The 26,597-nt window shown below is 40.0% G+C and overlaps 1 protein-coding gene across 1 annotated transcript; it reads left to right on the forward strand.

Annotated features, from left to right (window-relative positions):
• The first annotated feature begins 1,898 nt into the window (after window positions 1-1,898).
• bbox1 (butyrobetaine (gamma), 2-oxoglutarate dioxygenase (gamma-butyrobetaine hydroxylase) 1) lies at window positions 1,899-26,564 on the forward strand. The gene is made up of 8 exons (XM_073464125.1): window positions 1,899-1,974; window positions 4,783-5,245; window positions 7,144-7,258; window positions 19,908-20,106; window positions 20,967-21,072; window positions 21,255-21,451; window positions 22,437-22,603; window positions 24,398-26,564. Exons 2-8 carry the CDS (start codon window positions 4,838-4,840, stop codon window positions 24,556-24,558), a joined length of 1,353 nt encoding a protein of 450 aa, XP_073320226.1. The 5' UTR covers window positions 1,899-1,974; window positions 4,783-4,837; the 3' UTR covers window positions 24,559-26,564.
• Window positions 26,565-26,597: the final 33 nt, after the last annotated feature.

The following is a 26,597-nucleotide window of genomic DNA, read 5'->3' on the forward strand; positions in this document are numbered from 1 at the left end:
CCACAATGTTGCAGAGGCTCTATAATCATTAGGACTGCATACTGTAGGGCCACGTGCTTCAAAATGACAAAATTCCTCTAAGTGCTTGTTTTACAAGATTTTGAGGCCTGCTGTTAATTATACACACAAGCACTGCCCCCCAGTGAGTACTTTGAAGGAAGAGGCTGGTCGTTGGTATTTATGAGGAAGAGACACGTAAGGAAGTTCGGTTGATGGTGTTTTGAGGGGCCTTTCAAACAACTTGTTTTTTCCTGTATTCTGCTGTGGTCTGCTAAAAAACAACTTTTTTTTCAATGCTTTAGCATTTGAAGGTCATGAATAAGGCTGAGTAAACAGTTTGAAGCTTTGAGTCAAAGAGTTACAACGTCACTTGTACCCAAAACTCCATAAAACTCCATAAAACTGATAATATCGCAAAGAACAAAGACAGTCTCACAGAGTAACACAGGGTCATTGGATACTTTAAGCCGTCTGATTGCACTCATGATGATAAAGACACATTGACCAGACACCTCAAACACCTTTTACCTACTTAGTATGTCCCCATGCGAGGGAACAGCCTCTGGTTTTCTCACAGGTGAACAGGTAATTGCCATTATTTTGAGGGGAAAAAAAACTTGGTAACATACATCATGAACACTAGAGCTGTCGTGAGACTTACTGAGTGGAAATCCATCGTTCTACACTGCATTTTTTATCGCATTTTATTTTGTGATATCAAATCCAGTGTTGCATAACGCAAACGACCTTCACTTACGTTTAATCTTTGGATAATTTAAGACAAATGATTACAGTGAATTTATTATGCAAGTTTACATATTGTTTACACGCTGACACTAAACATTGAGTACCTTCACCCTCTGCAAGGTTTAAACTCAATTCAAATTAAAGCATGGATAATACCTTACCACAAAGTTTATTCCATGATTCAACTATCAGTGTTGATGTTGTTTTTGCTAATTAACATGTGTGCACTGATATCTGTTGCCAAGGTGACTGATAATAACCATCACTTACCCTTTGAAACTCAGGACTGTCATCATGACAGTGTCATGTTAGTGTAACCTGGTGGGTGACCTGGTGTGTTATCCTGGGTTAATAATTGCAAAATGAAGCTTTAAAAGTCTGAACTCAGATGTTAGACCTTCGTTTCACTTGGACTGAAGACTCTACTACACATCTACCAGGTACTGGTCACCTTCACTGAACCTGCAAAGGACGTAGGTATTATTCTGAACAAGGTATGACTGAACACAGAAAAAACTCTCATCGGATATAATTCCTTTTATTGTTGGCCAATGTGTCGATGAGTTTCTTGACTAATGGAGCAGTTGTTTGGTTGATAAAATGCCAGAAAATAATAACAAATATTGCATTCAATTTCCGAAAGCATTATTGTATGGCCATTATATTTTGACATCAACATTGACTCCACAATGATAACCTACAGCATAAAAAGAGAGTTTGAGAGTTAGGATTACTGTGAAAGACCAAAGTCAGTGTTAAGTCCTATCCTGAAACATTCTGGCTGCTGAACCTCTGCAGGTTAGCATCCTCATGGTGTTAGTATTTAGCTCAAACCACCCTGTGCTCACAGTCTCACAGGGCTTCAGCACGGACTGTTGTTAAATTACTCATTTAAAAAGGAGCCCCACAAAACCATTGTTCCCCCTGGACTGTTTGTGGTTGAGCAGCCACTGCCCTCTCTATCAACAGCAATTAAAAGAGGAGAAACCTCTCTTGTCAGGGTGGGGCTACCACACTTTGTTTAATAAAACACAATCGTGTTGGCTCAGGACTCGGTATCAGACTGAAAAGTAGGGCAACGGTCATGCACTCACAGGGATTATGTCATCGAGTCCAGCCTCCCGTCGACCTTTCACCTACTTCCTCTCTCGCTGTCTGACAGCCGGTGTTTGTGTTGACGCCGCCGAGGGGGACGAGGAACCGACGGCAGCGTATCAGCGGCTACAGGTAAGGTCTGCTGGTGGAAAACTTTTTATAAAAATAAACATAAACCTTTTTTAAAAAAAGCTGTGAGAAAGGTTTGACTGGTAGCTTCTCTGTTGGCTTTGAAAGTGAGAGCAGGATGTAAACACGACGAGCAGAGACTAACGGTGCGTTTTTAACCAGCTAGCTTAGTTTTCAAAGCTAGCCGACATACTGGATGGACCTGTTGTCATGTGCGACGGAAGTGAGCTACACTAAGCAACAGCACCGGTAGCTAGCTTAGACTCACACGCTGCTTTGGTGTGATCAATGGACGTATGTTGTGAGCTAAACAAACTCAGACCCTGCCGCTGCTAGAGATGTCACAGCCTGAATAAACTGTCCAGGTAGTTTAAGAAAACAAGAGAAAGTGGAGGCGTATGTCTACAAGTAGCCTAGCTAAGCAAACAAACTTAATCAAAGAGGAAGAGAGAGAGCAGGTGCTGGATTAAAACTCAACACAAAAGCCTTTATGGTGTCAGTCACTCAATCAACTTGTGTTTGATCTCACTGTTGTTGGCACTAATGGGAGCTGCATTGATTATTTTTTGTAGGGCTGCACAATTTATTGAAATCACAATATGGCAAAGTGCAATAAACAAGGTACAAGGTCAATTTATTTGTCAGTTTTTAAACAAGGGTTTCAAAATTAAATAATGTTAGAGGGTGTTTCCTGCTACATCTGTTTCATGGTGTGTTGAGGATCAGGAGTGTCACAGCCTGGGGAAAGAAGTTGCTCTGTAGTGTTGTGGTAAGGTAGCGGATACTTCTGTATGTTTTGCCAGTTGGCAGCAGGGTGAACAGACTGTGGCTGGTGTGGGTGTTTGGACCTTTGGACTCTGCTGATGTCTCACTCCACCGATGTCGCTGATGCTCTGTAGATGGGTACTAAAAGCTGTGGAAATTTCTCGATTATACGATGCATCGTGATGCAGACGTGAAGGATTCTGCACTGATGCAGAGACAGAGCATAATTGAGGGTCTGCAGCTCATGTTGATTGTTGATTGTCCGGCCTCAGCTGGATTATTTCACTTGAAGCTAACATCTGCAGCCATAAATAATAACTGCTAATCAGCCAAGATCTGAGGAGGCGCTTTCAACTCTGCGGTCCAACTCTGAGAGAGGTGTGTGCAGCAGAGTCAATAGGTGCCTTATCTTAAAGCTGCCATGTGAAAACAATACTATTGTACAATATATATGTACTATATACTACAACAAACATGCAAGGCACTGCAGATGGATAAATGTTTTGTCTTTGTAAAGATGCAGCTTTTATTTTGTAGACTGCTGTAGTCTGATTATTGGAAGAACTTTCTGAATAAAAGGGGAATTTAAATGATGAAAAAGTAGCCATGCTCAGTAATATAGATCACTGAGGATTCATATCCTTTCAGTTCCATAGGAATCCAAAGTTATCAAGCAAAAATGATCATTCCTACAACCTTGAATCATATCAGTATTGTTATATCTGTCAAAATAATTGCTACATGATTTTTTTTAAATTTATTGTTACAATATCGTGGAGCCCTAACTTTTTGGCTTTCAACTAAGTTTTCAACTAACCAGCCACATCTTGATGACTGATTGACATTTTTGTTAACAGGTTTAAATGTTTCCTGGTCTTAAAGTGATAGTAAATTGAATGATATCTTTGAATTTTGGACTGATGCAGTGATTCCAGTGCATCACTATGGGCTGAGGAAATTGCTTAGGGAATTGTATGGAACTTTTCAATTTCATGTTTTCTGATTAATCAGCGAGGAACATAATGGTTAATTGAAACCCTAGTTAAAGTGAAACTCTTGCCAAAATGCAACCTAGTCTTATTTTGTGAAGGAACCCGAGTCAAACCTTCGTGTAAAAGCATAATTACGACAAAAAAGCCACTTTTAAGATTTACCATATTTTCGTTTTCGGAGCAAGCTACTGCTAGCATGAGTTGTTCAAAAACCTTCTTTTTACTGAACTCTGTGTACACAAACAATGTTCTCAATGCTCGTGTTCATGTGTAGAGACCCTGGTGATACTACGAGCAAAGTTTCATGTTGTGTCGAGTCTTAAATCAAAAAAATCTTAAGTCAAAAATAGCGATTTTGATGCTACCGTAATGTTGCCCCTAGCACGCAATTGAAAATTATTTTGATCCAAAAACAAAAATACGGTAAATCTTAAAAGGGGCTTTTTCGTCGTAATTATGCTTTTACACGAATGTTTGACTCGGGTTCCTTCACAAAAAAAGCCTAGGTTGCATTTTGGCGAGAGATTCACTTTAAATAATTTTGTGGCTGCAACAAGAAAACAGCTCAACTAGTGCAGGATTTTGGACTACAGTGCACCTTTTGTTGTGTTTCTTCAAATTATGCTGCTGTTTTGCTGTGCAGCTTTGCCCAGATCTTACCAACACACTGTCAGCAGCCCAGGCTCAGAATAAACTACAGTCATAATTCCCAAAGCCCCCTGAAAAAGCTCGGAGACATTTTGGCATTGTGTGGGACCATGATTTTGCTTCTTTGATTTGGGTGTAAAGTAGATAAGACTTAAGATTTAAGCTGCAAAAAATGCTGTCAATGCTTTTCAACTCATCAGTGCATTATTTTAGCATCCTCACTCTGGCTCATGATATACTCATGATATACTACTACTTCATTTGTTTAGAATTGTGACATAAGTAAATTTAGCCTGGCAGGAGACTCTCACTGTTGGTAACTTGTAAAATTCAGTTTATTATTCACACCTAGTTTTTAAACATTACAGCTGAAAGAGTGAAGTCTTCTCTGTCTCTGTCTCCACAGAGTTGTTGGCCCTTGCTGTTCTAGAGACGCAGTTGCCTGGAGAGAACCATTCAGAATGTGGATGAGTACATTTTCACGTGTCGCCCTGCCTGCCCTGCAGAGGAGCAGCTCTGCCATTGCCTACCAGGCTCTAAGGGCTAGTAGCAGACCAGGACTACAGTCTGCAGGTCAGCTGTCCTCTCGTCTGACCTCAGTGCAGCTTCGTGGGCAGCAGACATTGGGGTCAGCTTCCCTCCCTCTGGTTCGCCACTCAGTGAGGCATGCCAGGGCCCTGGATGAGGAGAGGATGATGGAGGTGGAGTGGGAGGATGGAGGCCAAAGTCTGTACCCATTCACATGGCTGAGAGACAACTGCCAGTGTCCACTGTGTACCCTGGAGTCAGCTCAGGCCCGGAAACTGTTGATGGCTGATCTTGATATCCACACAGGAGTCGACATTGTGGAGGTCCTCAATGACAACAAGGTAGGCTGCTACTATCCGACTCCTGCTTTGAGGTTCACAAACTCTGCATGAATGATCTATATTAACAAAAGCAAAAGATGAATGTTTGAATTATTATCCAAAATGGATGGGGCTTTTCCATACACATTTACTGACTTGGCTTGACCTGGTTTGACTCGACACTTCAGATTTGCATTTCCACAACAACAGGGGAACTGCTTGGTGTGTCTTTAACTAATAATCTGCTTCTCTTGAGTAGTGGTCAATGGAGTGACTGTAAATACTCTTCTCCCTACAGGATTATTGAAGAGTAGCAAGCTAAACATGTTTCATTTCCTATAAATTCTTCACAATGAAGTTATCCAGAAGCTTTTATTATGAAGCAGAAAATCAGGAAATGTTATGTGACGTCCACCTGAAAGCGAACATGATGGAACAGTAAAATAAAGCAGATATCTGAAAGTACAAACGGGGATGCAGGACAGAAACTAGAGATTCAGATAGAAGCAAAAGAAGTACTGAGAGCACAGAAACTTTTAATAACACCTGGCGCTCTGGTATCTTGCACAGACATGGGTCTCGCAATTGCAATACAAGCTTGTTTTAGGGGGAGAAGGGCACTGGTTGGCTGTGAGACGTCACTGCAGCCTGCTAGCAGGCGGATACGAAATGTTCCATTTTGGGAATGGTACTGGAAAGGTAAATCAGCGTGGCATAGTTTGACTCGATGTGGCCAAAAGTGCCAGTGAAAAAGCCCCATAAATGTCACGATTTGTAAATTTTACAGAGCCTACATCCTGGTTCAATGTTAACTTTCTTTAATACTGTAGTTGGGTTCAGTTTTAAAATTCCCCTGAATGGTGATAATAGACATTTTGGATGTATTAAGTTTCATGTTCACTTACCGTTACTCTTGTAATAACTAAAACCTCGAAAACCCTTAATTTCATTACACAATATCACTACCTAGTGGGATATTATTGTTACAAGGTGAATATATAGTATGATACTTTCAAGAAACTGTTAAGCCCCTTACATTTTTTATTTTATTACTCTGCATTTTTATTTATCTTTGTGTGTTAAACAACACAACTCGTACTATACTTTGGTATCATGAATCTTGTTTATTAATGGAATTTACACTTTGCTGACTGTTTGAGGGCAACTGCCTGGTGATAGACTGTGAGGTAAGACGATCTAATTTTGGCAGAGGCACACGTTCAGCCTGACCTTTAAGTCCTCCAGAGGAACCACCTGCATCCCTCCGCTCACAAAGGTGGTTTGGCCCCTCGAGTGGGACACAGATATAAACAGATTGCTTTGACGTGACAGTGTTGCCAAGCTACCTTGTGCCATTTGCTTTTGTTGATAGAAATCAAATTCAATAAGTATACTGTATTGTTTTTTGTTTCCTGTGCCAAGATTTACAGAGAGAAGCTTATCGTCGTGAGCGTGTGTTTTCGAATAGCACAAAAATAATTTCATCCTTGCCTCTGGCTATAGAAAAAGATTAGAGGACACACTGGCCAAAATCCTCCATGATTTTTTTAAAAAAAAGCAGATGGTAAACATTGGAAATCCTTATTTGAAAAGGGAAAAAAGCATTTCCTTCTCAGTTTTATGAATCAAAGGGCATATTTAAAGTGTATTCCTAAGGGGCAGATGAATATTATTTCCGGAAACGAGAAATAAGAAAATCTAAAATCTAAAGTATTTTTTAAAAAAAAGCATATCCAGTAAATATTTCAAATTTACCAGTCAATAAAGGTTTTCATTTACTCTTAACTTGAAAGAGATGGTGCACTTTCATTTGATGGCTCATAATTACAAAATATTAAGAGGTGGAAACATGGAGAGAAAAAAAGAGCTAAAATGTCTCGACCAGTTTTGGGATCAATAAGCCTTTTGTCTCTCCACAGGTGTCCATTGTGTGGCCGGACCAACACACCAGTGTGTTTGACGCAGAGTGGCTGAAGAAACGCTGTTTCTCTCCTGCTGCCAGACAAGCAATGCAGGAGGAACTTTTCCTCAACAGTGAGTCCACCTTTTCTAATTTAAATTTAATTCGTCTTTAATATACGTTTTTGTTGAAAGTGTTTTAGAGAGGTGATTCATTTTTGCAGGACGAGGTTGAGGTGCTGTTGTATTGTGTTATAGACGGGTGTTTGTATTTATTTGTCCACCTCATTTATATCATTAGGGAAGCCTAAATAACAGAAACACCTCTCAATATAATAAAATACAGTTTAACAGCACTACAAACTACAGCTTCCAAAGTGAGTCAAACCCCTCTCTGAAACAGTTTCAACTGAACATTAAACACTTCACACATGGAGGATTTATTACAGGACTGTTGTGGTGAACTGCATTAGTTTGAATTCAGGGTACTTAAAAAATACATTCCAATGGTCACTTTATTGTGTGTCAGAGGCTTTTTATGCAGAGTCTTTCTGATGTACTTGAAAACTACAACGTGCTCATCTCCTCCCAGATGTATAAACTGAATGCATGCACAAATTAAGTCATTTTGGTAGTACCGATAAGATAAAAAAAAATAATGATTTTCATAGTTCATACAAACTGCTGTAATGAAAGGCCAGTACTGACTGAACCATACTGGTGTGATCACTTTCTAATTGATTACCCTGTAGTTGATGTAATGTTTAAAGAGATGTATTTGAAAGAAGGCCATGAATCACAACACAGCCTTCCTAAAAAATAACAGCATGAACAAAACACTGTCATGAATTACTGCATTTTCAAAGTTGTATCTTCGAACAGAAATTTGTCTGCTTGCCAAGCAGCGAGTGTTGTACTGTTTGTACCTGTTTGTACGTGAATAACAAACCGTCAGACCCGATGAAGCTCGACATGGATGACAGTTTCCTCACTGTGACCACATTCACTGTGATTTATTACAGAAAACAAGAGGATCTAATTTTCATATTTTCCCATTGCTGTAACCACAATTGAGAGTGCGTAATTGTGTACATTCCAGCATGACATTTAATGTCTGTTTTAAAGTCAGAATAAAAAATAAAACTGAAAGTGCTTCTGCTTTAGCAGTTCTACAGATAAACAGTCATTTCAGTCTTCAGTTGTATGATTTTTTTGTTTTGATGTCTAGTTCTTTGCTTCCTAATTCCCATTGTTGGTTCATGAAAGAGAGAGTCAACAGAGTACTCAGCTGAAATTAGTTTCACCCTGACATTAGTGTAAAATGACAAAAAGTGAAATTTGTGATTTATGCACTCCAGAGGTTTATGGACTTTTTTCAGTCATCATTTCTCTAGTTCTCTTATCTTTTTTTCCTACTTTTAAAATAATTGTTAATATAATATAATAAAATAATTGTTAATTAAAATAATCTGAAAAAAATTGTCTTAATTATTATTATTATTATTTTGAATGTAATTTTACAGTGACAGTCGGTCACTGTCAAGGATGTCACAGTATCGCCTTCATCGACTACGAGGAACCTGGCTGTAATCCTCAACAACAGACTATCCTGCACCCCCAACCTCACTGCTGTGACCCGATCCTGCAGATTTGCCCTCTACATTATCCGCAGGATCCGGTCTTTCCTCACAAAGGACAGATGAGGGCTTGAAAATTGTTTCTATTTTTTCATTCTTACTCTATCGACGGTGATATGTTGTGGTTTCTTTCTTGTGACAAGTGTACTTATCGTAAGTGGCTTTGGACAAAAGTGTCTGCTAAATGCCCTAAATGTAAATGTATTAGGTTAACACTTGGCATGTGGGAACAGCAGGAATTGAGTGGTATTGGACAAAAGGCTTGTTCATAATCAACATTTAATCAAGAAGCTGCGCTCTGATGTGTGTGTGTAGCTGTTATAATAAAAATTAGTGAACTTTCTCCACTAACCACTCCTGAAGAAAAAAGATGCCCCTGATTTAAACTCTTCTTTCCACACAATTTTTTTTCTCAGTAACATAACAGGGTTGTTAAGGAAGTAGGATTTTCTACAGACTGGAAAGAGAAGTCATTTTACAGTACATTTACAATGGCCCAATACACTTTACAGCCTGCCAGACAGCAGAGGAGAAAGTTTAGCTATGGAACAAGGTAGCGGCGTTTCAGTGGAGCGGGGGATGGACTGAAGTCGGTTTGTGTACACGCACGTGGTCCTGAAGGACCCACAGGGCTGAGCGGCTCCTGCTCTGTTCCACACTGATTAAGGTCGTGTGTGTGCGGTGTTGCAGAGCTCCTCCATTCATGTTGAAGTGTAAACAGATCCCCCTCATAGCAATTTACAGACAGATAGGCTTTTTTGTAATGGAGATTCTTTTCAGCCGTTCTCAGCACAGAGCCAGGAGCGCTCCTGGAAGATACTGCTAAGCTCATACACCAAAATACAATACAAGATGACGTGCACGCACACACTCACACTCTGGGTTTAATTATTTCCTCATGAGCACCAGCCTGAAATTCTTTTGCACCGGAAAAAATCGGGAAAGGTAGCGTTCACCTCCGAGTATTTTGCTCACATTGTCACTCCTTACTTCTCCATGAAGTTAACTCACTGAAGCGTAGTCCACAGTTTGAATTTCTGTTTCCTTTTTCATGCAGTGCACCTAGATTTTACAGGCCCACGTTTGCCTGTTAAAGTGTTCTCAACAGTGAAAGTTAAGCACACTCGGGACACTGTGAGGTCAATATGAAAATTGGAGCTCTGGGGATATTATTCTGCCTGTACTATACCTCCTGTTCTTATGTCTGAAGTAATGTTTTTTTCTTCTGCTTTTACCGTTTCTATGGAGTTGTGCAACTCAAACCACAGTATGTAGTTCAGCAGCAGCAGCAGCAGGAGCAGCAGTAGTTATTATTGGAGGGAGAACTCGTATCATTCAAGGACACTTAGAAATAACAGCTTTTAACATGTTTACTTTACAGTTTTAAATAGGGAAATCAACTAGAATGTGTTTAATTTGTGTAGTGCTGCAATGATTAATCGTGTAGTTGTCTACTTTTAAATGAATCCCCACAACTTTTTTGATAATCTATTAATCAGTTTGAATATTTATTTAATCATAAAAAAACAATTTTCTGAGTCAGTCTTTTTAAATTTGAATATTTTCTGGTTTCTTTCCTCGTCTGTGACAGTAAGTTGAAGTCTTTGAATTGTGGACAAAACAAGACATTTGAGGACGTCATCCTGGGCTTTAGGAAACACTGATCGACATTTTCCCCCATTTTCTGACTAACAACAAATCGTCTAATCTAGAGAATAACCAACAGATTAATCAACAATTAAAAAAAATCATTAGATGCAGCACTAAATTTGTGTTTCTCACACATTATAGAATATTTTCTAGGCAAATGTTCAAGGTTACTATTAACTATCATTCTCAGACAGTTAATCTTCCTTTTAATGACCCTCCATGCATCGTAACTGTCCTGTCAGTTCTTCAGGTAAAACTTTATCTTCAAATGTCGACTGTAGCATATTGGAGGCACATGTGATTTATCAGCATCACCAGTTTATTGTCCTCGCACATCTACTCCAGACAAAACTGAACCGAGGCACAGAACGTCTGCATGTGAAACATGCTAAGGCAGCGGACCCTCTGAAAAGCTGCCGTCTGTATAAATGTGAGCCTCATTCAGACCCCCTTCTGTCGCTGCCATATGGAAAACCGATTTAGAGTGAGGGTCAAGAGAAAGAAAAGATCTGCATGTTCTTAGCAAACACAAGCACACCGTTGTCAGTATTTCCTTCCTTGGGAACGAACAAATCCCTGAGCCTGTAGGCATGTGTAACCAGGAATTTGAACTCAAACTGCCTGGTGTCCAACCCTGAGGAGTTAACACAGACATTTTCTCATTACATTTCTTAACATCCCAATATACCGTTATTGTTAGAACACTATATTTTAGTTTTTTGCTGTGTTTTATGGTCCGCTTTGGAATTTTACCATGTTTGTTACATGTTTGCTTTCTTTATGGTCCACTGAGCAGTGGGCAGCTTTCGTCAAAAATGTAACCAACTAGTATGTGCTGTCAGGTTTGTTGTCTCTGTAAGCTACAACACAAGTGTTACATGTCATTCAAAGATTCAACCTTTGGTATTCACACGTGCCGTTTCCTCACTTGCATGTGCACTTTGAGCCTTTCACGTCACTCGGAGGAGAGTGATGATGTCGAATTGCTCTCGGGAACACCAGAAGCTTATGTCACTCACAGCCTTATCAGCAGTGACTCTTCTTTTCACCGATAAATCTGTCAGTGATTTACTCAAACGGCTGCCAGATGCTTTTAATATTTGAACCATGTCATCGTCTCAGGCCTCCCATTTTGCGCTTGTCATGTTTGTTTAGTCGAGGTAGGAATCATGACTAATTTCACGTCACTGGTATTTAAAAGGCGGATGTGAAACAGGTTAAATGGATCCTTTTCGAAATGTAAAAATATGCCCAAACGCATGGTTTTCTGACCGTTTTCTCTCACACGTAGTCAGTAACTTACACTGGTAGTTTGTAAAAGGAGTCTGTCGTCTTTCCCAGATGCCTTTAAGAGCATTTGCTAATTCAGAAATCTGTTTCTATTGCTCACCCTCAACAAAGCGTAATAGCATGTCATTTTTGAGTCATTTGCTTTGACCACTCAGATTAAGTGTGCTTATTGAAATAAGTGCCACTGCTTGGCTTTCTTTGGCTAACCTCCCTGTCATATTATTTTCTGCTCTGCAGGTCTAAGTTTGATATGGTTTTACACATCAAGCAACAGTGGCTGAATGGTAGTTTGACAAAAGAGCTTAAAGATTTTCGCCCCTTTACTATAATCATTGTTATGAATAGTTTTTGTTCCCCTTGTTCCTCCAGTTGATTGATAATTTTATTTTCTCATAGCAGGATGAGAGGAGTTGACCCTAAAGAATGGAAATCAACACCTATGTTCAGCTCCCTGTTTCTGATTAACGATGAAGGTGCATTGGTCTGTATGAAGGTTATTTTATTGTTCTTATAATGTATGGCACCGAGTTAGAATTGGGATTTAATTTCAAAAATTTATTTAGTCTCAGTCTTGGAGATTGTATCCTTGACACTTGCATTGATCATCAGTAAAACTGAACAATACACCATATAAGAACCAAGAACCTTGATTCTTCAGGAATTTTACAATCCATTTTACCTTACAACACAGTTTAGTCCAAGGGATTGTACCATAAGACACTAAAAAGTAATACTATGTACTCAGATATTTAAAATGACGTAAGTATACCAGAACACACTTGAAAAATACAAAAGCTTCAATTTCTTAAATCAAAAAGAGCACACTTTACTACAACATGACTGTGCTCACCTAGGTTTCAATTTGCTGTAAGTAAAAGCTAAGTAAAGCTCACAGCATATAGCTATTCACTACACGGTCATAAAAAATGCACTGCAAGTATTTAGAAGATTAGGAGACGTAGAAAGGAGTCTGCTGGACAAATTTAGTGAAATTTATTGTTTTTCTCAAGAGTGTGATTGACAGGAAATGATGACACTAAAGGCGCGATGAGATTTCTCTCAATGTAGCAGCTGTCCCTCTCCTCCTCTGGCCTGCCAGAAAACGTCCCTAGTTATGAGTCACAGCCAGATCTGTGAACAATATCTAACCTCAAGCTGTAGATTGTGCGTCAAAAATTCCCTGGCACCTTACCACATCTTTACCTCAACTATCTGGTCTTAACCAGTCTTTTTGTCGCATTATCAAAGTCTCTGTGAAGCTTTCAAAAGTCTGAGAAAGGCCATGGAAAATATTCCCAAGCAGTGTGAACTTTTTTATTAGGCTGTAGTGGCACTGTTCGTGGTACTTGCTAATACGTTTAGATACCAATACAGTCAGACGATATTTAGCAGGCTTGACTTGGGCAATGCATCTATCTCGTCAAGTATAAATGCCATAAATCTGTTAAAGTTGATCTGCTGCCTGGGTGCTCTGTAGGACCAGAAGAAGAGCAAATATTGGACCCGTTTTAAAGGCTGTGATCTTGTTGCTTGTTTTTGGACAGATTTTACTAAAAGTCTTTGGAGAAAAGTATTTTTGAACAAGCCTCTAAATTGTTTTGAATTGCAAGAAGAAAAAAAGAACAATTTGTGCAGCAGCTTTTAGCTCTCATGCTCCAAACTGTTGAGCTAAAATTATAGTCTCTATATCCACATAGCCTACAAGGTCACAAGGATCTTGTGCTTTACTCTCAGTTGATCTCAGCTAATCCACACATTCAAGAAACAAATGTTATTTATTGATTGAAATTAAGTAATTGTAGCTTAACTGCACATACCCATATAGATGTAGGTGCTATAGAGGAGGAGTTCGTTGTCAGTAGTTTGCTGTATGTCTTGTGCCACTGTGGATTTTCTTGTGCTCTCATTTCCTGTTTTAAAAACCTACAGTTTACATCAATTAGTGTTCCATCTGAATCAGACAGTTACAGTAAACTTCCTGACCAACTGGTCCGAGGCTCCTCTAAACGGACTCAGCTGAGTTTAGACTTTCCTCCATTAAGTCGACTGACTGATTCTATAACTCAGCCAAGTAGCAGCTGATTTGTCATTTCCCTGTCTGGCTGGTGTTTCCTTTGCCATCTGGTCTGAATTTGGGCTTCGATGTCATCGCTTGTCAGTTGATAGAAAGGCTCCTGGAAACATAGCTGCGGAGGTCCATCCATGGAAAAACTTTTCCAAACCTGACCGTCACTTCTCAGGCCGTTTTACAGCCTCAGCAGAACTCCCTTCTCAAACACGTGCTTACATACACGTGTGCATGCCATGTTATCAACCTGAGAAGAATTTGAGGTGTCTGAATTGTAAACTGTGACTTGAGTGTTTTCATTTGTCAAAATTAGCTTTTGTTATTCTGCTGTGGGCTTTGATGGACTGCTGAGGGTTTTAGCAATGCAGATTTGTCAAAAACACTGGTGGTCAGCCAAATCCCCCACATGTAGGATGTCTCTTTCAACAGAAGTTGTGGTTCCTTTTTAGCTAATTTCACTAATTTTCACCCACACAGTTTATTTATTCACTGTGTGTTCCTGTAATTCCTTCACGGATCAATTATATTTAGGTTAAATCCCTTTCCTTTGTCATCCCTTTTGAAATGTTAACACCTTTACATCAGACTGCATGAAAAGCTGGATGATTATAATGATTGGATTTTTCACTTTTCTGGCAACCAAACCTCCTGCTTGGCACTTCAAATAATACCGAAAGCATTGAGCATAAGTTGGCAAAAAAAGGACGTAATTTGACAAATTACTTCAGGACTCATTTGAATTTTGTGAGCCTGAACTTGCTGATGGTGAAAAGAGTTCGAGTTTGGATTCATGTTTGGACGGTCTGCTGCTCTCCAGTGAGGAAACACTGCTCGCTCTGTCTCCTCCAAACTGGGAATGCAGAGGTTGGCTGCGCTGTCTTCCAGGCGTGTTTCACAGATAAAGGTGTTTTTGTCCAATTAGTGGAGGGTGGAGTGTGTTTCATGGAGCTCCATTGAAATACAGACACACATTATATAGACTGTGAAAACTCAAACATGCATGCTAATTATTGACTGGAATATAACTGGAGACACAGTTTCTTTTTTATTTGTCAAATGTCTGGACTGGGTCTGGTAGGAAAAGGATTATTTTGAAACTTCTAAAAAGGTTAAACCCTAATGAAGGCCTACACAGACTAGAGACGTAAGGCTTTGCCGCTCTGTTTATTTACTTCAATAGAGTACATTGTCTCCAAGAAGAAACAAAAAGGCTCGAAATAAATATTTTTGGCAAATGCTTTTTTTAGCTGTGAAAGGAAAAACAAATTTGGTGCTGTTCCTCTTAAAAACACAAAAAACTGAGTTGCTCGGAGTTGTCATGCTTATTTAATAATAACAAATGAATACACGTGCTGGCAGTGTGGTTGTGTAATGGGTGCTATGTCTTCTCAAAAACACTTATCATTAATCATTTAGCAGATTTTGTACTTGCAGCAGTTTACAAGCTGAGTTGGGGGTGAAAATCTGTTTTGAATTAGAGCTGGTCTGTTTTCACTTACACATCAATTAACAGAGATGGAACAATGTTAATGATTTATTACTTACTGTGATTAAAGAGGAAGTCCGTCAAATCATACTTTATTTGGTGATGGAAGAAGTATGCAGATCTTTTACTTTAGTAAGGTAGCAAAACTGCATTTTAAAAATACTGTTACAAATAATTCAGTTTAATTCAAAACTTTATTTGAGCCTCCAAAATCATGGAGGTTTTGCTCTTTTGCACTGATGTTGAAATTCACAAAAATTTGCGGTTTTGAAAAATATTTCTAAAGAGCAATACTCAGTGAAAACAACTGCTGGTGAAGTGTTTTTGAGATCACTGTCTTGAATTGTTCCCGAGTAGTGAGAGCGTCGATCTTGAGAATGTAAAGTAAAAACTACATGTTGAAACTGTTGCTCTAGAAATTACATAAATAATATCAGCAGACCTTATTTTAATGTATCAAAAGTATTTTTAATGCAGGACAATGGCTCTCTGTGGGTGTTGCATTAATGGGCTTTTAGTATAGTATAGTATAGTATAGTAATGTTTGGCTGTTTAATCTATGAAAATGCATCAGATTTTATATGATCACCATATGTTTTTTTTCTATAAAAACCCTAATTTGTAATATTTGTAGTATTTTTCTCTGAATCGTAGTGGAGAAGAAATATAAAATAGCATGAAATCAACAGTCCACCGCTGGCTTTATTAATACTGACATATCACTAAGATCAAATAAATGGGATATTTGGGGATCAAACTGCAGATGAAATAAGGCAATCTTATTTTATCTGATTTCAATAAAATCTCTAAAACGTTCTGTTAGTATGAACAACAGCTTGATTCTTATCTATCAGGCTTATTCTTTCTAAAGGTTGTTTGTGCCCATCTGGTTCTGAGCCCTCCGCTGTGCATTCCACAGACGGCCCATTGAAGTGAGCTGATCTGAGCTCTGTGATAAAACTTAACCAAGTCAAAACAAAAGCTCTGCGGATAACTGCAGTGATTCAAACAGAGCTTTGAAGGCGTTCCCAGCTGCAGAGGAGAGTGACGCAGCCCTCTGAGCTTAAACAGAGCACAGTGAGGGGAGAGCCAAACTGCCATGAGCTGCCTGACAGCCACAGGAGCCGCGGCTTCAGGTTTCCTCATCTGGAAAAGCCACTGTAGCAGACCACGACCGAGGGGGGAAACAGGAGAGGGGATTATGCACATATACTATCTTGTCAGACTGTCAGTGTCTGACAGTGTCCCTTCAAGCAGATGCTAGCACAGTCCTTCCTGTGAGGACTGCAGTGATTTTACACAATTTAGCAAATTGCAATTACTGATTTTGTTGAGCCACTTGGGGGCAGCAGAAACGATCTGTAAACAACACATTAACATATCATCATCTTGGTAAAATTAGCAAACAGCTCCTTATTTTCACATTCAGCAGCTACAGAGCAACATTATCATTCGTTTGAAGCCACCTTGTTATTATAAGTTCAACAATGGTTCTCTTTTAGCTTTAATCTCTCCTGACTTCTGAGGAAAAATGGTTCACCATCTAGTTCTATTTAAAATCTATGGCTTGGTGCTGAGCATGTTATTTACAGTGGTTTCTCAGAACTTGTTAGATGAAAACGGCGACCTTTCGCTAACTTAAACAATGCTATACCCCGTTTTACACAGCGATAACTCAATACCACCACAACAGACTCCTCTTTACACAGCCTTTGTTTGTTTTACATCCAACCAAACAATGACAATATAATGCCGCCCCAGTGTGTGATTGTCAGATAGCATGCTGGCATACTGCAAGCAAAAGAGGCAGGAAGTGTAACAGAACAGTGACAGCAGTCAAGTTAGATGTTTTACATGTGTTGGACAGCGCTGTCTAAACAATGGCATAAGCACAGTAAAGGTTTCTGGGCCAACAACACCTGCGTCCAAGGTGTATGGAGGAGGGGAAAACACTAAAGAGGTGGCATAACACAGCACTAACAATCCTTCACCATTCCTGTTACATGCCAGCTCATCTGGTCCTCTATACACTTCAGGATGTTCTGTCTTGGTTCAGGGTCAAACACATAACATGTCATAAAATTGTCACACTCCTCTTCCATCCTGCCGGCTCACTGGTTCACTGTTTTTACACATAAGTCTACTCGCCGCTGTTACACCCTCCACTGCCGGCTCAGACGTGAAACAACAATAATGCTCCATTCTGCCTTTGTACCTGTAGGAGGAAGAGAGGTGCAACAGTCCAACCTTGAACATTGACACTGTAAAATGGGCTTGTGAGAGCACTGAGAGGGAACCAGAACAGTAAAGTTGTGTACCAGACACGTAAACAAGGAGCTGAAACTCATATAAAGATGAGGTGGGCTTCAGATTCAGGAGAATAAGTACACAAAAAAATAACATCAGACTGACCCCTTTCATAGTGTTTATTGACATGTATTACATCACTGGGTTACAAATACTAATGAATTATATATAAGAAGCATTTGAGGACAGACAAAATGTCAAATCAGATGGAACACGATGCAGTGTAATTGAAAGGTGACCTGTTTAAAACATGGCAGAATAGATGCAAACAATCACAATCAGAACATTTAAACAACCGACAAGACCACAAAACTTTAGTCTTCCAATCAAACATAAGGATGCCTCACATTCATATCATATGAACTGGAGTCTTGTTTTAAATAACCTTTTTTTAAATCGGTGGCCAATGTGAGCTGACAGGAGACTTAAAAAAAAGAACTTCCTTGTGATCCTTCACATCTAAGATTTGTGATTCGCCTTCCCAGTTAAAAACAAGCACATGTGAGGAGCTCATTACATGACGAGAAGGCAGATATTCACTCATCGACGCAGCCGCCACAGTGTGAACTCGCTCAGCGGTGAGCGTGTTCAAAATGAGACTGGAACTGAAGTGCAGCCAGGACTGCACAGCTGATGTATATGCACACTGCGACCAGTGCTGTGGCCTCTTTGTCACAGGTGACACCTTTAAACCACGGAGCTGAAACACTGCGGTGCACGTAGAAGACATCCAGGTCCAGTTTACAAGAGTAATTGTAACATTTAGGCTTGACCTTTGCCCCAATTTCTCATTCTCTGCCCTTGTCTCCCTCCGCCCTCTTGACAAGTTTTAACAAGCAGGGGGTTCCTGACCCTTTGAACTGTGCGGCCAGAAGCTGATTATTTGTGACAACAGCCTGGAGGGAGGTCTGCGAGTCATGATGATCACTGTGTTTCTGACTGATGTTGCAACTCTGCCTGCTTTGTGCCTCACTGCGTTCCTCACTGAAATTCCTCATCACCAGTTAATGTCTGTCTGTTGCAACTGTAAATCTTTATGGCCTTCAAAGTGAACAGTCACATTGTCTTTTAATGTTGTCAACACTTTAGAGGACGATAAATTATGCATGAAGCTCGTCCTGCTGCGTGTCCGTCTCCTGCAGGCTGTAGCCTTGTAATCTGTTTGTGATGCAGCCGCTTGGAAAAGTTGTTTTGATGTTGGTGGGTGCTGAAAAGAGCCACAAACATCAGACAGGTACACAATCTCCTCAGCTAAACCCTCCTTCTCCTCCTCCTCCCGCAAATGTACTTAGCAGCTGTTTCTGTGGAAGTCACTGGAGAGAGGCTGCATGGAAAAAGAAGTCGAGCCAGCTGGGTGGAGAGCGGTGGGAGGATTTTTTCCACTTCTGTCTGTCTGACAGAGACAGGCTGATTCTTTTCTCAGCGAGCAATTCATCTTGAAGTGCGCACACTATGCGCCATGCAGTGCAACATTTTCAAATTAAGACCAATAATTAAGTTGTACATTAAAAGTTTCCTTTCTGTAACAAATTAAACATAAAACCTGGCGTACTGCTAGCCACTTTTAAGATAATTGTTAAATTTTAGTCTTATTTTCAACCTGAAGAATTGAAACTACACATTGATAATGTGTTTTATTCAGTAGTGTGTTCATACTTGTTTTTAGCACACCAGACAACCCTTTCCACATATTTTTCGACATTCTATACACCATCTCGGAAAAGAAGACGTCCTGAAGGGAGAAATGTGTGTTGATGGAAAGTATAAAGGAATGTGTATCCTCTATAGCTCATCGCTGCTGCGCACCTGGATTGTTCTGGCCCATTTTTATCGGTTGAACCACACAATCGGATACTGTCGACGCAGGTGTCTTCAGTGAAAACATTAATTATCTTTGGTAATGCAATTCTGAACGGTGTCCATCCGTGGCTATTATTTATGCCTGAGCAAAAACCTGCCAATATCCTGCCAATAAACCAGTTGTGGAGATTTATTTATGTGGCATGGAGTGAATGTGCAATAAAAACAGAACATGAACAAGTCTCACTCAACAAGAAGCTAACACAGGTTCAGACAAAGGAAAGGGAGTAGGAGGGAGGAAGAAAAAATGAATGCAATGTCTGATAAAGTTGCTATGATACACAACACACTGGATGTTGTGTTCTTGTTGTGCAGAATCTTTTTTAATAGAGCAGCTACAGGAAAGGACAAAGACTCTCGGCTGGAAAAGCTTCATGTTTGTGCATCACAGGCACGGCTTATTTCTCGTCAGACAAACAAAAGCCAAAAAGAAACAACCACTTGTATGTAAATGACATCTCTTCCATGTCCTCTTTCTCATTGTAGAGCGCTATTATTGGGACTCCAAGCTTCGCATCCCCACGGCTGACTACCAGGAAGTCCTCCATGACGACAAGGCGGCGCTGGCCTGGCTCCTGGCCCTGCGTCGCGTTGGCATTGTCTACCTGAAGGGGGCTCCAGCAGAGCAAGGCCAAGTGGCCAAACTGGCTGAGAGGATTGGCTATCTCAGGCTAACATTCTACGGGTAAGACTCTGTGACGTTCACCCTTTTCTCTCCAGTCATCCTCAGCCAAGCCACTGTTTAATAATCGGACTCCCCACTAAATCTTGAGCTGCTGCATTTTCCACTGATCATATTTTAGCTGGAGCACAGCCCAGGGAGTGTTGTTAGTAGGAATTGAATAGAAAGACCTTTATTTACATCCCTTTTCCAGTGAATCAGAAAAAATCAGCTCGATGTTTTGATGAAAGAAGCTCTCAGATTCTCACCTTACAACATTAGTGTTTAGGAAAATGTCTCCATGAGTCAATTATCTGTTGCTTTGATTCATTTTGGTTCCATGGAAATGCTTAGAGAGTGTCTGTTAGTCCTTCATCACTCTGACTAACTGCAGTGCTGATTATTTCAGGACAGAGATGAGGAAAACAACCTTAAAGCATTCCAGCTTTTTTTTTTAAGCCAGAGGAATTACCTGGTGCACTCAGTCAGAACAGAGGTTTGGAGCGTAAAGCTGTTCTACTGCCAGCGGATGAGCTCATAGTGCTGCAAGTAAAGAGACTGCAGACTAATGCTGAAGGCCTGCCATCAGAGAAACTCGACTGTTTTACGAGTCGGGCATCCAAACGAGGCATGCAAACAGAACATGGAAGATAACTTTACCTCATTAGAGCTCTATTCCTGCTGCATCTCAATGAAGTATCTACTTCAGAGGCTACAGTCTACGCATTTTTGTGAAGCTGCCCAGTTTTCCCTCAGGGATCCCTGCAAAGTTCATCTCATCTCTGCCTTTTCTCCACGCAGCCTAATTGTTGCTGCTTATCTTCTAAAGCCAAAGTTAAATTATTAACGTGGAGTTTATTAATGAATGTTATCTTTGTCCTCAGGCACACATGGCAGGTCCAGGACAAATACATGGCCAACAATGTAGCCTACACATCAGGACAGCTGAGTCTCCACACAGACTACCCTGCGTTACACTTTGCACCTGGAGTGAGTAAAATCTGATTTCTACGGTCTATTGAGTGGAAGTAAACTGCACTAAACAGATATGGTATCACTTATGAATTCATGTGCCGCATTTATAAGTTTGTTTTAACTACCGGCATTCAGCTTTTATGCCGTCACAGTTGTAAAACGAGCATTTGTGCGGCGTGTGTGTGTGTGTGTGTTAGGTTCAGTTTCTGCACTGCATCAAGCAGGCTGTGGAAGGAGGGGACAGCGAGGTGGTGGATGGCTTCCACATGGCCGAGCAGCTACAGAGAGAGGACCCCGAGGCCTTCAGGACACTCTCCTCGCTCCGTGTAGACTTCACCGACACCGGGGTGGACTACTGCGACTTCATGCTGCAGTCCAAGAAATGCATCATCGAGTAAGTAGAGACGGACCGCCAGATCACCAGTTGTGTTTTTATTATTACACATACAAACACATCAACTCCTTGTGTGAAGCAGGTTCAGATTAAAAAAGAAATTTAAATGACATGGATTTGAAAAAGATGCAGCGGCACATCTCACTCCTGTGACTGTGTGTGATTTGAAGTGAGACACTGCCACCTGCTGTTCAGAAATATGAAGTTCAAATATAGTCGACATGGCCTCTAAAATCATGTGGGAAGTCTTCACTGAAGAGTGTTACAGCTGCACAATAATATTTATTGTTTTAGAATGAAATATCTCATAGCCACATTTGTTGGGCTCTAACTTTTCTATAAAATGTAAGAAAATGGTGAAAAATGTTGAAAAGCCAAACATTACGTCCTCAAATGTCTTGTTATGTTCACAAAACTACAAGATATGCAGTTAACTGTCACAGAGGAGTAAAGAAACCAGAAAACAATCACATTAAAGAGGCTGGAAGCAGAGAATTTTCACTTCTTTAAAAATATACTCAATCTGAGTAACTGATTATTAAAATAGTTGGCGATTAATTTGTTATCTGAAAATTAATCAATTCATGGATCAATTTATCAGTTAGGTTATCGATAGATCAATTATCTGCAACAGATTTGATCATCATTTTTTATTTCTTAGTAAAAATGTGTTAGACTCTGTTGTTTGAGCTTCGCTAATGTAAATATTTGATAGCTTCTAATAGTCTTTTATTATACTAAAATCAAGTTTGAACTGTTGGTAGTATAAAACAAGATCTGAAGAGCACCAGCTTTGGATCATTTCCCACAATTTTCATAATAAATCTCATACACCAAATCTGAATCCTACTAGATAACTGAGAATGAAAAAGACTCACTAGATGAACCGACTGGTGAGACTGGCTCATTTGTTTGATATTTGACTTACATGATTAATCAATTATCAGAATTGTTCCTAATTAATTCTCTTTGTCGTTTGTCCCAGCGTTGATACCGAGGGTCGAGTCGAGAGGATAAACTACAACAACGCCACCAGAGAGTCTGTGCTGGACTGCCCCTTACATCGGGTCCAGCCCTTCTACAGAGCACTGAAGGCCTATGTGGACATCATGAACCGACCAGAGAACGTGGTCACCTACAGAATGGAGCCAGGTCAGTGTGAACCTCTCCAAACTGATGAAACGTGGATGAAAAATAAAATAAAATGGGACAAGAGACAGTAAACTGTCAGTGAGGCTGGTAGTAAACAGAGCACAAAGCTGCACGGTGCTGTACATCATCATTGTCCCCATCAATGTCACGATGACATCAGAGGCCAGTGTCGTCTCTGTCACTGGAGACGAAATCAAATTACCCAAGACCGATGTAACCCTCTCTGTATAATCACTGCTCTGCAAAAGAGTCTGCAGCGTCAAGTGACAGAGACGGAGTAATGATATTGTAGGAGACACTAAGGACATCAGAGTGTAGCAGGATGGAGCCATTAGCAGGGAGACAGCGTTGAGACAGCAGCACGCAGAGCTCAAGCTTCCGTGTTAAAAAGCATCCATCCTGATGACGCGTCCTTGAGGTTGTTTAAAGGGTTCAGTATGCCACAAACAAACATGTCCGTACGTGTCATCCAACCATGTCTGAAGGCTGAAGGCTTTAAACCTGCCGCACTCAAAAGCTGAAGCGAAGAGCCTGCGTTCACAGAGAGGGATGACACGTGATGACGTCACCAGTGGCTCAACCTGAATAGCAATTTTCCAGTCATAGCTTAGCAACTGTAACTAGGCAAGGACCGACACATTCTGTCCACATGTTGAAGATGTGTGCATGAGGTCGTAGTGAGTGGGATGTGTGGGCATTTATAAAACAAAAAAAACAACACAAAAAGAGCAAAGGTGTAACAGGTTGTTTATCTGCTAAATGCAGGACAGATGTTAGCATTACAGGCTAACTAGAGTACAGGTAGATCAAACTACATGAATCTAGGTAACATCAGGAGTACTTGCTCATCCCTGATAGCGTGGTGTAGCGATGTTTTATTGTAGGCCTGGTTCCCTCAGCAAGAAGCCTTATGGGATTTATGAATTTGATTTTGGATTATTGCAGAAAAAAGGCTCTGTAGCAAACACAAGTTTATGATACTTGTTCAGCATGCTAATCTTTTGAAGTGTAAGTTAAATCGCTAGAAGTAAAAAGGTAACGTTAGGCTGTAAACAGACCATTGAGCTTGCATGACTTAAACATCACCCCCATTAATGTCTCTGAAAATGTCCATAGTCTCATTTAGTCACTTGTTAGCACCCACCGTTTTTAAGACACGTAAGAGCTTTAGAATTAAATTGCGGGACATTTAATGATGATTTTATATCGTAGAACAAAAAGTGTAAATATCTTAAGCCTGTGGTGACCACAGACCTTATTTCCGGGTTTAAGGACTACAAACTACACCTTCTACACAGTCTAGCAACTCCAGCCAACATTAGCTAAGATTGCTTTAAGTTGATCTTTAAGAAGTCAGCTGCAGATTTTGTTTTTAGAGAGACTGATTATTGGGACTGATATTCAGCATTTATCCCATTATCGTATTGTATGTCTGATTTCCAGTAAAATTTTAAAATGAGCTATTTTGGTAGAGAACCAAATTAAAGGTGCAATATGTAAGAATTGGCCATCTGTCAAATTCATACCGTTAATTAGGTAGCTCAGTTAGCCGTGCAGCTAACAGTTTGGACTGGAAGCTGAAGGACCAGGGGAGTGTTAGTGTTTACTGTTAGCACAGGAGCTTTGAACTGGGATGGATTGGGGCTAGCTGGTTAGCATGCTAACTTGAGTAGAAATCTCTGCATGGTAAGTTTAGCTAATTTTTCTACATTTTCAGCTAAAATTCCTCCTTATTGTCTCTTTAAAAGTAGCTCAGATCCTTGAGTCTGATCTTTGGGTGTTGATTTGTTTCAGGCGACTTGGTGACCTTTGATAACTGGCGTCTGCTGCACGGCCGCAGGAGCTACATTAGCAGGCCAGACATGCTGCGACACCTGGAGGGCGCCTACTTGGACTGGGATGAAGTCATGTCTCGCCTCCGGATACTCCGCAGCTCGGTCCAGGAGAAAGTATGAGCTCTGGAAACGGCCACATTTAAACCGGTTGCTTGTGTTACTCTTAAAAAACGGTCAGTAACGAGGGCAAAGTGCAAAGATATTGAAATATCTCACAACATGTCAAGAGCTAAATCTCTGACTCTGAAGCAGCCAAGCATCATAAGTGAACAATGCAAAGATTAGGAAAAACACCTCGCTTTCAAATTCAAAGGTGTTTTTTGGATTAGTCATGTTTGACGAGTGTCAAATATTTGAGTTTTTATATGCTTACATTGAAGCGGTTTTATACATTTTCCTGGGTACTCCACATTATTATGATATTGTGCAGTTTATATATTCTGTCCAAGCTGATTTATCACAGTTGTCTTTTCAAAAGACGCCATGGCTGTTTCTGGAATCACTCCCTATTTAATCTTTATTGCACTTTTTTTTACTGACCACCATTTTCTATTCATTGAGTGGAGAATGAGAGTGATTTTAGACTCAGCCCAGATGTAAATTGTGCTGTAATCCTTACATCTCAGTTTTCTCCTTCTTACCACCTGCTACATTATCTTGCTACCTCTACTTTTAAATCCTGTGCCTACGTAAAGGATGTGATGTCCTTGAGTTTTCCTTCAATTGCAGTCCGAATTCAAAATTACCTTAAGCCACAGTTCATTAGAAGCAGCAGCATGAGGTAACTGTTATTTGGTTAAACTGACCCTTTACATTTACAATGCCAAACATCCTGTTTGTTCATGTTTACTTCTTTATGTAACCATAGAAAGCTGAGATACACAAAACTGAAAAATTGCCTGTTTATCTTGGCTTAAGTTGATATTTTGGTAATGTATGTTTTTTGGAACTCCTGCTTGTGCCTGAATATGATCAGGGTGGCTAGAGTTTTGTACAAATAATTGAAAAATCTGGTTGTAAAACCTAAACTTTTAGAAACAATGTCCTGATTATGTACTTGAGCCTCCAAGATCCCAAACCATCTGCATTGCTGAGGGTTATGTGAAAAAAATGTTTTGTAATATCTGTAAATTGATGCTTCAAACAGCCATAAACTGTTTTAATGATGTTATTAAACAGCACAATGTGCTCATGTTTCAATACGGCCCATCTGTGATCAATATATTAGCTGCAAGAGATTTGATTTGAGTGCTGCTCAGTCACTGCTGTTACTGACTGAAGAGTCTTCAGCTTGATCTGAAGTAGCAAATCTTTTCCTGAAGCTCAGTCTTCTTCCCTTCAAGCCTACAGTTGAATTTCTAAATTTTTTTATGTGACCTATAGATAATATGGATGTACGTTCCATAGCTAAAACTGTCTGATCAGGTATTCACAGACATGCTCACCGGTGGAAGGTGTGATTAATGGTTCATCCTTGAACCCTTCGCAGTTTGTACACTTAATGTGCCTTTTTCCTATTTACTCCAGTCTTAAAAAGGGGAAGTTAACAGCTAAAATCAAAAATGGCTCCTGAAAAGAGACACTGCTGTTGAGTTTTTCAAATGTATTGCACTTTGAGCACCATAAGCTGAGAGCCGTCTAGTTCCATTATATTTGATGTCTCCATAACCGGCAATTCACACCCAAACAATCTACACAAATGTGTCCACATAGCTTTTTTTTTTTTCAATTGTTCCCAATGAGGAGCGAGCATCTCAGAAGTCTTTTTTCTGAGCACTCCGCCTGTTTTGTACAGCCGCTCCGAGTTGGAAATCTCTCAACCTTTCAGGAAGCCGTTGGTGACGTCACCGATGCTCTTTTTCCTGTCCTAGACGATAATATTTACTGTATTTTTGTCTTTTCTGCCTGGAAAAAAAAAAACCGCTATGTGAACACGGGCCCTAAATAGCACTACAGTTAAGAGGAAAAATATGTATTTTTGATTTTTGGGTTAACTGTCCCTTTAAAACTTGTAATGGTTGTACTGCTGTTTGAGATGGACTCGAGCTTTTTACCAAAATTTCTTTTTTTTTTTTTTTAAACAAAAGTTGTTTCAACTTGATAAAATAAACCTTCAAAGTGCCACAGTGCTGTCTTTCACTTGTTTACTCATTTGAATT

The sequence above is a fragment of the Pagrus major genome, chromosome 4 (assembly GCF_040436345.1).
Source record: "Pagrus major chromosome 4, Pma_NU_1.0".
Classification (NCBI taxonomy): Eukaryota; Metazoa; Chordata; class Actinopteri; order Spariformes; family Sparidae; genus Pagrus; species Pagrus major.

What these genes read in the sequence shown, in the direction of transcription:
- bbox1 (XM_073464125.1), top strand. Translation starts at nt 4,838, where the DNA reads ATGTGGATGAGTACATTTTCACGTGTCGCCCTGCCTGCCCTGCAGAGG. An exon ending in AGGTCCTCAATGACAACAAG is followed by an intron (nt 5,246 to 7,143) that starts GTAGGCTGCTAC and finishes GTCTCTCCACAG; the next exon opens with GTGTCCATTGTGTGGCCGGA. An exon ending in CACCTACAGAATGGAGCCAG is followed by an intron (nt 22,604 to 24,397) that starts GTCAGTGTGAAC and finishes GATTTGTTTCAG; the next exon opens with GCGACTTGGTGACCTTTGAT.